Source organism: Vicugna pacos, chromosome 27 (assembly GCF_048564905.1).
Source record: "Vicugna pacos chromosome 27, VicPac4, whole genome shotgun sequence".
In the NCBI taxonomy this organism is placed as follows: domain Eukaryota; kingdom Metazoa; phylum Chordata; class Mammalia; order Artiodactyla; family Camelidae; genus Vicugna; species Vicugna pacos.
The window spans coordinates 25,315,172-25,326,818 of NC_133013.1; the positions used below are offsets into that span (position 1 = coordinate 25,315,172).

At 45.3% G+C, this 11,647-nt stretch overlaps 2 protein-coding genes across 4 annotated transcripts in view; one reads left to right on the forward strand and one right to left on the reverse strand.

Annotated features, from left to right (window-relative positions):
• The window catches only part of SCAMP5 (secretory carrier membrane protein 5), a 65,707-nt gene extending 59,635 nt beyond the window's left edge, over positions 1–6,072 (reverse strand). Inside the window, exon 1 of one of the 2 annotated variants that reach the window (XM_072951053.1) lies at positions 5,985–6,072. The gene's annotated coding sequence lies outside the window, so the exon portion shown is untranslated. Of the gene's footprint in view, positions 1–848; positions 879–5,984 lie in introns of those variants that run through there. The other variant, XM_072951055.1, reaches the window with a different exon arrangement.
• Positions 6,073–6,190: 118 nt separating this feature from the next.
• FAM219B (family with sequence similarity 219 member B) lies at positions 6,191–11,543 on the forward strand. Of its 2 annotated transcripts, none has more exons than XM_072951060.1 (5): positions 6,191–6,440; positions 6,653–6,740; positions 7,430–7,507; positions 7,939–7,987; positions 9,486–11,543. In XM_072951060.1, the coding sequence occupies exons 1-5, from the start codon at positions 6,242–6,244 to the stop codon at positions 9,651–9,653; spliced, it is 582 nt and encodes a 193-aa protein (XP_072807161.1). In that variant the 5' UTR covers positions 6,191–6,241; the 3' UTR covers positions 9,654–11,543. The 2 variants fall into 2 exon arrangements, with proteins under 2 accessions (XP_072807161.1, XP_072807163.1); XM_072951062.1 differs by having other exon boundaries at positions 9,489–11,543.
• The last annotated feature ends 104 nt before the right edge of the window (positions 11,544–11,647 follow it).

The window sequence follows — 11,647 nt, forward strand, 5'->3', positions numbered from 1 at the left end:
GATTTTACTAACATTTTTTCTTACATGGCTTTAGGAGAGAAGACATCTAAATTTCAACCTAATATTAATCCAATTCCCCTGATGCTGCAGTTTAAACTGGCTGTATTAGAAGTCACTCAGACCTACAACTTCTTTATCCATTAGCTGGTTTCCAGTTTTATGGGGCTTTTAAAGTAAGACAGGATTTGTGTATTTTATTTTCTCAAGAAGTAAACCCATTTACTCAATTCTTTAACCGGAAAGCCTCCAAATCAACCACAGCAAATTCTTTGATGTCCAAGGCTAATACTGCTAGGAAAGAACAGGTAGAGAAGAAAAGAGGCACTAAGGGTCTGGCTGCTACATAGCACATCCTCAAGACTATCTCAATGACCACTTTAAAATTATTTCACTCGTTTTGGGAAGGTACACAATTTGTTCTATCCCCAGAGACAATCAAGAAAATCTTATATAAATAACTTTTAATTTTTAGCTAATTTTCCAGCCAGTGCACCCAAATATTTTTATATAGCTTGCTTTTGTGTCATGTGGTTTCCAGAGAACCAAAGCAGTTCCCTCAGTACATCAAATGGCAACAAAACAGTGAAACCAAAAACCTTCCTCATTCACCCCAACTCCAAATATTTTGAACCAAATTTCAAGTATCATGTCATTTCATCTATAAATAAGTATTTTGGAGTATCTCAAAGTTTATCTTTTTAAGCATAACCACAATAAAGACTTTTTTTTTTAAAGAAGTTTGGGTAGTGACCTCTTTTTCTTAAAATAAAAATATCTTTACTAGTTTTCATTATAAAGATAATACATGCTCATAAAGCAATAGAGAAAAATACAAGAATAAAATACACCTGAAATTTTACCACCCAGTTATAACTATGACTTGCATTTTGGTGATCATTTTCCCAGATGTTTCTCTGTTGTACATGTGTTGCAAGCTGTTTTACAGACCCTTTTTTCTCTCCTTTGTGGTGCTGGAGAAAATAGGTATATCTTTTAGTTCAATGGATTCTCGCTGTGTATAAGTAGACCATAAATATTGTTCCCAACTTAAAGAGGATTCTTCCACAGCTTGATGATGGTAGGGTTTCTACCCTAACAGAATGGGGTCTCTAGCTTTTTCTTTCTCTTTATTTTGAAAAGTTTCAAACCAATGAATGGTTTGCTGCATTTGTTTTGTACCTAATATACATACTTTTTCATCAACCATTTGAATGTGAGTTGCAGACATGACACTTTACCCTAAATACTTAAGCAGACATCTAAGAAAGCGGAATTTCTCTTCCTATATAACCACAGTACCATTAGTATGCTTCAAGAAGTTTGGCATAAAATATATACAATTCATTTTTCTAAAGAGTCCAGGCCAGTGGTATAAAACGCCCTGCAATCTGCAGCTTCCTTACTGTTTCCTCACTGTTAAAATCTAGTTAAACATTTTTGACAAGAATACAGTAGCCCCCCAATCCTTTATTTGCAGTTTTATTTTGTGCAGTTTCAGTTACCCATAGTCAACTACAGCCTGAAAATATTAAATGGAAAATTCCAGAAATAAGTGGTTATTTCATAAGAGTGTTGTTCTGAATAGTGTGATGAAATCTCTCGCCTTCCCTCTCTAGTCCATCCATCCCATTAGTCACTTAGTCACTGTCTTGGTTATCAGATTGACTGTCATGGTCTCACAGTGCTGTGTTCAAGTAATTTTACTTAATAAAGTCCCCAAAGTGCAAGGGTAGTGACGCTGGCAATTTGGATATGCTGAAGAGAAGCTGTAAAGGCTTCCTCTAAGTGAAAAGGTGGATGTTCTTGATTTAACAGTCCCAAGCTTGAGGGGAGGGTATAGCTCAAGTGGTAGAGCACATGCTTAGCATGCATGAGGTCCTGGATTCAATCCCCAGTACCTCCTCTAAAAATAAGTAAATAAAACTAATTGTCCAGTGCCAGCAACAAAAAGTCCTAGGCTGAGTTTGTTAAGATCTTCACTAAGAATGAATCTTCCATCCATGATATCGTAAAGAAAGAAACAAGTTTGTGATAGTTTTGCTGTTGGTAGGAATGTATTTTGGTGCAGCCATTACGGAAAACAGTATGGAGATTCCTCAAAAGACTAAAAATAGACTTACCATATGATCCAGCAATCCCATTTCTGGGTACATATCTGGAGGGAACTCTAATTTGAAAAGATACATGCACTCCAATGTTCATAGTAGCACTATATCCAATAGCCAAGACATGGAAGCAACCAAAATGTCCATCAACAGACAACTGGATAAAGAATTATGGTATCTTTATACAAAGGAATACTATTCAGCCATAAAAAATAATAAAATAATGCCATTTGCAGCAACATGGATGGACCTGGAGAATGTCATTCTAAGTGAAGTAAGCCAGAAAGAGAAAGAAAAATACTATATGATATCACTTATACGTGGAATCAAAGAAAAAGGACATATTATATATAGAAAACCCTAAAGATCGTACCAAGAAACTGTTAGAACTAATAAATTCTGTAAAGTAGCAGGGTACAAAATCAATACCCAAAAATCTATTGCATTTCTATCCACTTACAAACTGTCAAAAAGAGAAATTAAGAAAACAATCCCACTTAAAATTGCATCAAAGAGAAAAAAATACCTAGGAATAAATTCAACCAAGGAGGTGAAAGAGCTATACACTCAAGACTATGACATTGATGAAAGAAACTGAAGACAGAAATAAATGGAAAGATAGTCCATGCTCATGGACTGGAAGAATATTGTTAAAATGTCCATAATACCCAAAGCAATCTACAGATTCAATGCAGTCCCTATCAAAATTACAATGGTGTTTTTCACAGAAGTAGAATAAACAATCCTAAAATTTGTGTGGGACCACGAAAAACCCTAAATAGCCAAAGCAATCTTGAGAAACAAGAACAAAGCTGGAGGCATCATGTGCCCTGATTTCAAACTATATTACAAAGCTATAGTAATTAAAAGCTGTGGCATTGGCAAACAATGACAAAAACAAAAACCAGACACACAGATCAATGGAACAGAGTAGAGCCCAGAAATAAACCCATACATATATGGTCAATTAATTTACAACAGAGGAAGCAAGAACATACAATGTGGAAAGGATAGTCTCTTCAGTAAATGGTGTTGAGAAAACTGGACAGCCACACCCAAAAGAATAAACTAGATTATCTTTCCACTATACACAAAAAAATTATTCAAAATGGATCAAAGACCTGAAACCATAAAACTAGAAGAAAGCATAGGTGGTAAGCTCCTTGAAATATGTCTTGGTGATGATTTTTTGGATTTGATACCAAAAGCAAAGTCAACAAAAGCAAATATAAACAAGTAGGACTACATCAAACTAAAAAGCTTCTGGAAACCAATGGAAACCAACAAAATTAAAGGCAACTTACTGAATGGGAGACAATAGTTGCAAATCCTGCATCTGATAAGGTGTTAACATCCAAGCCATGAAAACAACTTACACAACTCAACAGCAAAAAATAAATAAAAATAAAAATAAGAAAAGTGGGCAGAGGACCTGAACAGATATTTTTCCAAAGAAAGACATACAGATGGCCAACAAGCATATGAAAAAATGCTCAAAATCACTAATCATCAGGGAAATACAAATCAAAACCATGATAGGATATCACCTCACAGCTATCAGAATGGCTATTATCAAAAACATCAGATAACAAATATCAGTAAGGATCAGAAACAAACATTGTACTTCAATTTAAGAAAATTCACCACTGTCCCGTATTCTTTTCTATGCCTAATCCCAGATACTTGCCTAGATGAAGGAATTCAGCTCTAGTGGACAGCAGAACCAGAATTCTCAATTGATGAAGATCATCTGTCCCAGGACCAAGAAAATTTAGGGAATGGGTGGGATTTCCATGAGCTGGAGCCAAAGATAAAGAATGTGATTGCCCCACAGGGGCAGCAGTGCCTGAAAGCCAGGGTGAGAATCTGCTCTTAACAGCCAAGAATCTTCCCCCTACCCCCAACAACAAAGAATAAAAGAAACAAGGCTGATAATCAGAGACTAGGAGGTAAATTATTTGTCCTGTTCATCATTAGATGTGCAGGGCCTAGCATAGCACCTGCCGCATGTTAGATGAATAAAGCTTTACTGAATGGAGAAGATAAGGATCCCCAGGGCCAGCAGAGATACTCTAGGTTAGAGTCTGAGTAGCAGGGGTAAGGAAGAGAGGATTTGTGCCCTGTGTGCTGTGGCAGTTCTTGCCCTGAAGACTCATCCTCTTACAATCTAGCTTTTATTCTTTGTTGTTTGTTTTGGGCAGTGGGAAGTAACTTATTTTTCTCAAATTCCTAGTGAATATAATTTCTTAAGTGGAAAACAAAACTGCCCACACCAAGGCCAAAATATTGGGCAATCATAGTTTCTTCATAATAAAATGAATTTGGACTATATAATCTCTAAAATCTCTTCCAGCCCCAAAGTCCTTGATTCTAAATTAATTAAAAGTTGAGGGGAAACAGGACATTCATTTAACAAATATGTATTACTATGACTTTGTGACTTTGTGTAAAAACAAGGGCTACAAAATTAATAAGGCAATCTGTCCTTGGGGAATATAAAACCAAGCGAAAGAATAAACACTAAGTCCTCAGAATACTGTGTAAGCTTCATAATTTTACACTTCTTGAGCACTTACTGTATGCCAGGCACCATTCCAAGCACTTTGCAATTTAACCTCACAATTCTACTGAACAGGTACTATTATTATCCCCATTCCTCAGCTAAAGAAACTGAGACATAATAATTAAATAATTTGCCAGTAAGTGGCAGAGCACATAATCTGGATTCAGGGTCCATACTCAATCACATAGCAATTAGCTGAGCACTGATGAGAGACCCAGGAGTGTCATGGATGAGGGTACTCAAGACTCTTGGTACAAGTTCCTAGAGATTTTTCTGACATCAAGTGGGTTGTGGTCACACTTTCTTTGGCCCTTGGTGAGGTCTCTATCAGTTTAACAGGCAGCATAGCTATGAGGAAAACCATCTCTTCCAAGTCCACAGGGAGCTGGGTTCAGATTTCAGGTTTACCACTTAACTAGTGAATTTGACCATATCTAAGCCTCTTTGCTTAACGGGAGTAACAGTGCTTCCTTGGGAGGTCAGGAGAATTAAATACTAAGTTGAGCCATAAGAAATTGCTGTTTCTGGAGGTTAAAGGCAGCAGTGAAATCTACCAAAACAGTTAGCTTTCTTTTGTGCTTCTGATTTTTCAAAAACTCTAGTCCTAAATTCTTTTCTCCTGTCCTGCCTAAGGCATACGCCAGCTCAACTGTTTGAGTGGCCCTGGGGCTCAGAAATTACACAGTTGACCTACCCTGTGGAAGCTAATAAATTAGCCTTGGGACAGCCTCATGAGATTTGGCGATTACTACAAGGATCTGGAGCTACTTTCCAGCCAGCCACAAGAACATCCCCTGGGGCCAGAGAGGTCACAAGCCATGACAGCTCCGTGCCCTGACATACACAAACTCAGTGCACTTTCACCCTTCTTTCCAAGCCCTATTTTGCTCTTGTTTGTCACTGTGAGACGGGTAGTGACGTTGGTTCCATTTTAAAATGTGGAAACTGAGTTCTAGAAAGGATCAGGCCTCATCCAAGTTCTCTGGGCACCGCATGCTGCTGGAAATAACGTGGGCTTGGAGTTACATCTATCAGCCAACGCACTGCCTCGAGCTGTGTGACCTCCGCAAGGTCCTTGAACCTTTCTCTGGGGCCTGTTTCCTTTTCTGGGGAAGGGCATCAATATCTCCCCTTCTCTACCGCTCTTTTCGGTTCAGTGCAGGCTCTCCCCCGTCTGCCCTTGAGGAGCTCTGGCCGTGGCAAGAGGACCCACGCGGAGACACTGCGGGGAGCGAGCGCGCGCCAGGGACACATCCGCGCCCTCCGGAGATAGCGATAATTAACTTCGACTAGAAACAGAACTTGGCTTGCCATACCTAGGCTCAGTCCGACTATGAGGACCGCAGTGCGCCAGAAAGGAGCGACAAAAACAATCCAGCCCCCGAAGGGCGAGCCTTCGAACCGACCCCACAGTAGGCGGGGCCGGAAACCTGGGGCGGGTACGCAAAGCTGGGGCGGGTACGCCCGCGCCTGCGCGCCGCCATCCGGCTCGAGGAGGGACCGCCTCCTTTCCGGCCGGCGGAGGGTTAGCCAGGAGGCGGGGCTCCGCGCGCGGTTGGGGCGTGGCCAGGCCATGGCGACCGCGGGGCCCAGTGGGCACGCGGCGCGGCCGTCTATGCCGGGTTCCCGGCCCGGCGGAGCCCAGGCTGCGGGGCCGCCTCACGGGCGAAGCGATATTGGAGTCCCCCGACTCGGGGAGCGGACCCCGGCGGCTGTGGAGAAGCGGGGGCCGTACATGGTGATGCGCGCGCCTTCCATTCAGGCCAAGCTGCGTGAGTGCGGCCCGATGGGGGGGGGGGCTTCTGCCTGGGCGGGCTGCCGCGTCCCCCGGGCGGGTTCTGGAGCCCCGCCGGGGCGACCCCGGTGGGGCACCTGCGTCCCGCTGCCGCCCCCGAAAATCTATTCGGAAAGAGGGGGCTGCTGGTGTTTAGGAGACACGGCGGAGGAGGGAAGACCCCGCTGACCCGGGCACTTTGCCTTGCAGAGAAGCACCGGAACCTGGCCAAGGCCGTTCTGCGGAGAAAAGGCATGCTGGGGGCCGCGCCGAACCGCCCCGACTCTTCAGCCAAAAGGTCTCAGCAGGCGCCACCTCCTCTCTGCAAGCGTTTCCAGAGAAGGCCTTAGTCCTCAGGATGGCAGACAAGAGTACTCACGTTTAAGGCGGAGCTAGTGATTCCCCTGACGCCAACCTGTCAGGTTCACTGTTTTAAAATGGGAAAAGGATGTGATGATGCCAGGGAAAGGGCTTTGCAGTAGTAGTTTTATCAGTGTAGGATCATCCCCTGTGTAAGCTAGGGAGGAGCATAGTGGCTGGGGTCCCCAGGAGTGAGGATGGAGAGCAGTGTGGGAACAGTCAGGACTGTTTTTTTTTTTTTTTAACAGAATGGTAAACTCTTGAGGGCTGCATGGAACCTTATCCAGGGCCTCTTTTACAAATAAGAGCTAAAACAGGTGAAGGAATTTACCCAAGGACTTTCCGTTTTTCTGTTCTTTTGTTAAATAACGTGGGAAGGTGGGGCTTCTCCTGATTCATTAAAGAGGACGCGTGCTTTTCCCCAGGAGCAGCAAGGGGAGTGGTATGGGAGAAGTGCATATTCTGAGGAGCTGTAGCCAGATACAAGGGAGGCAGTGGGGGCTGTGTGACCAGGTAGAAGGCAAGTCAGTAGTGCAGTTAGTTCTTTTTCCATAGGAGCCAGGACTCTGGCTTTCCCTGTGAAATGTTGGCCCTTCATCTATGCTTGGTCTCTCCCCCATCTCTCAGGTCAGTGAAGTTTAACAAGGGCTATACTGCTCTTAGTCAGAATCCAGATGAAAACCTGGTGTCTCTTGACTCTGACAGGTGAGTATTCTCCTTGGAAATACCCCTTGGGGAGTGACTTGGGTAAAACTGCATATCACTTGCTTCGCTTATTGCCTGACTCTTCCAAGACCTTTTGTGCATGTTCCAGGGCTGCTGCTTCAGAGCACTATCCCTTCCCAGGATGACTTGCTTAGAGGACTCATAAGCTGCTCTTGGATTTGAAGCACCAACCTTGTCTGGGGAAATCATCCTGCCTATTATGTCTGCACTGTTAGTGACAGTGACCCTGCCCCTGCTGAAGCCAATGGAAGGAGCCATTTATACTCCTGGCAGATTCTGGGCTTGAGTTCTATGGTGTGTGGTCTTTGCTTCACAAGTCCCCCAGGCCCCACTGCGTGCTCTGCACCCTGCCATTTGTAGCTGTGCTTCACAGGCATCTCCCTGAACTGACTGTCTTTTTCTTCTCCTAGTGATGGGGAGCTGGAATCCAGATACTCCTCCGGGTATTCCTCTGCAGAGGCAAGTCCAGAGCGCCCTTCTGTGCAGAGCCAGGCTGCAGGCAGTGTTGCTGTCACTGCCAAATGCTTGTCTGGTTCCTGCTGTATGCACGGCACTGTGCCAGACTTCTGGTCTATTGTTCAGTCTTCTACTCTGCTCTCTTCCCTTAGCAGAAGTATAGGTGTCTGAGGAAGGCTATTGAAAGTCTAGGAGGCCATAGACACTTAGGGCTGGAAATGACCTCACAAGTCTTCTAATCCAGACCACCACTTAGAAAGGAATCCTCTTGATAAATCCCAGCTAAGCGTCTACTACCCTTTGCTTGTTTGAACACTTCCTGTAAGAGGGTACTCACTACCTCCAAGAAACCTTGCTGCCTGTCCTCCCCACAATACGCACAATTCCTTCTCCAGGTAGCTCTTAGAGACGTCTTCCTCACTCATTTGAACTGTCTCCTGCAGCTTGGACTTAGTGGTCCTGGTCCTGCCTCCAGTGTCACACAGTCATGTTAGTCTCCCTTCTTTTGAGTGTCTTTTATCTGACATCAGCATTCCTGTCCCTCCCTTTGCCGCCTTCCACCAAGCTTGCTTTTATCCAGGCCAAACAGCTTCTGTTCCTTCTGTTGTTCCATCTATGGGAACTGAGACCGAGACACTCTTGGCCTGTCCTTTTGGACATGTTTCCAGAACAACTGTCCCAGACAAAAACACGGGGACATAAAGTTTTGGCATGTGTGGCTTACTGCCTTTGACGGAGGTGAAGTGCTGGGGACCTGACTGTATACTGCTGGTATTTCTTCATTATTCTCCTGGAAACCCTTGGCTACCCCCTGAGTTTCTGCCAAAGAGAATACAAGCAATCTGAAAACTATCCTTTTTGAATATCTGGATGCCTAAGATTGTTAGAACTAGGAAAAGAAAAATTAGCAGGATCCAGAGAAAGGCCTACACTCTCCAGTCTCATTTTCCTTCTGCTCAGTGGAACTGGTGAAGCCAGGTTGACAGGTTCTACTTTGCAAGGACTGAGCCCTGCTGGCATCAAAGGATAACATGTCTAACTGGCAGTGCATAAAAAGCTGTTCCCCACCCCATTTCACTCTAACCCATATTCCTCTACCTTTCTACCCCATTGTTCTGGGATCATTATTCCATACTCTTCAGCCTTGATAGGGACCAATGTCGGTTCCCAGTGGGAATGGTTAGGACTTGGCTTTCAAGCATAATCTGGAATTTACATCAGCTGCCTCAGGATTCTTTACTGATGGCAGCTTCTCTGGGGGTTAGTGACCGTGCAGCCTGGACAGTAGTGGCTCAGGCCCCTGGCTGGCTGCCTCTCACTGCTGGCTGAGGCACTGGTAGGAAAAGGTAGCACTTCCTCTTGTAATCCAGGGATGTGTGGGGTGGGCCTGAGGTGGAGCATGAGCGGCAAGTTCCAGTAAGAGAATGTAGGTCTTCCTTTTGTGCAGCAGTTATTTCTGCCTTGCTGCCTGGCTGACAGTTCTCTCCTCTCCTGCTCTTAGCAGGTGAACCAGGATGTGAGCCGGCAGCTGCTCCAGGATGGGTATCACCTGGATGAGATTCCAGATGATGAGGACTTGGATCTCATTCCCCCCAAGCCTGTGGCCTCCTCAGCGTGCTCCTGCTGCTGGTGCTGTCTTGGGGACTCTTCCTCCTGCACCCTCCAGTAGACATAACCCCCTAAGATGGGTCCTGCTCACCATACCTGCAGAGTCCTGTGGGCCCTTCATAGGTCACAGCGCAGTGGGGAACTGCTGTCAGCCCCAGAATCACTGGAGGCACTGGCCCTCTGGGGAAGCCAGTGCCCTGCAGTTCCCCCTCGCCTGGTGCTTCTCAGGCCGGAGGCCCCCATCTGGGCCATAGGATGATAGGTGGAATTCTGCAGTTTTCCTCTGCTGTTGGAGCAGAGCTTGGAGAAATCACTTTAATAAGGGCAGGAACAGAGGAATTCTGGTTCTTACAGTGAGTGACAAAGTTGGCTAAGAGAAAAACTTAAAGACATCTTAACTGGTATTTGTCATCATGCTCTACAGAGGGAAAAGGAGAGCTTTTGTGCCCAGGCTGTGCTGGATGGTGGTGTATGGAGGCAGAAAATAGCACATTATGGCTTGTAGCTGTAATATTCAAAACTATTTGGGACCAGGTCATTGCAAGAAATTCCATATGCTCGCTTCCTCTTCCTAGCTCCAAGATGGGTTACATGTTTGACCTTCAAGAGAGCATAAAGCAGGGCCCTTTGACCCTCTTCTGGTTGTGTCTGTTTGACTGTGGCAGGGAGGACAGCAGGTTACTTGATGGTCCCTGGACCCAGAGCATCCCCATCTGGTCCAGCTGTCTGGGTGGGCTTAGTAACTTGGTCAGTCCATCCCTAGTTAGAGAAAAACTGCTCTACCATGTGGATAAAACTTGTCTTTCCTGGTTGCTATTCGTCACCTTGGTCTTAGATGGTATTTTCACCTAGTCTGAGCTAAGGTTGGGTGAAGGTATGGAGCTCACCCCAGGAGCCTGCAGTTTTTAATTACCAGCAGAGGGAGCTTCAGGAACAGTCAAGTGTCTGATTTTTAAAACTTGAGAAGGAGCAATGGCTGAGAAGTAGACTGGCGCAGCTGTGTGGGCTCTGACGTAGATGGAGGCTCACAGACAGGATGGGGAGGAGGGACCTGTGAAAGCTCCCACGGCCCCTGCCTGAGGAGATAATCGTGTCATTGTAGAGGGCCTCCCTTCACCCTAGCGAGAACCATTCTGTTGTGTCCAGATTCCTCTGACTGCAGCATGGGCCTCAGTGGATACTCGGGGATTGGACTTTACAGTAAACCTCTGGGTGCATCACAGCCTCTCTCAGCCCCCGGTCTGAGCACAGCAAAGACAGGAATCATTTCCTCTATGACCTCCACTAGATAACATTTCTCGCAATACCAGGCCTCTCTGGAACTTAGTTTTTTAGTGGGTTTTTGGTTTTTTTTCCGGCCTTACCAAACAGGACTGAATGGGAGTGGACAGAGTCCCTAGCCTAAGGGGTATGGTAGTCAAGATTAGGGTGTGGCCTCTACTTGGGATCCTACCTAGCCTGTTGCTTCATTTGGTTAGGACAGTAGCCTGAGTGTTTGACAGCTGCTAGGGGTAAAGATGGCATCAGGACCCCAAGACCAAGGCCCTCTGTTGGTCACTGCATAAATCACTGGTGTATTTGACTGCGCCTCTCCCTGGAATGTTCCAGAGCTGGTTGATCCTGTGTGGGTGGCATTACCTTTGTAGAAAAAGTTGCAGGAACACTGCCTGCCAGCAAGGCAGGGTAGAAATGGTCAATTGTTTGGGGCCAGAAGCCACAGGCTAAAATGTCACCAATACAGGCACAAAGGTGCCTAAAACCAAACTGCCTTAATTAAGAGTGCTGGGCGTTTGTAGGTGACAGCGCTCTGGGGAGGCAGGGGTGAACTCGGGCTTACCTCACAGATGGGAGTGGTACCGTACGGTGCTTACAGAGTACAGAACTCTTGGCTTAGGCTTCTACAGCCCTGTAAGTTTACAAGAATAAATACAATCATGCTAGTTGAGCTGTCTCTGTGTTGCAATAAGCATTTTTAAGGAAGGCCTAGACCAGTCACTGCTCCTGAATTCTGAAATGAACAAATAGCCTAATAGCCCCAACCGTGACATTCTTCTA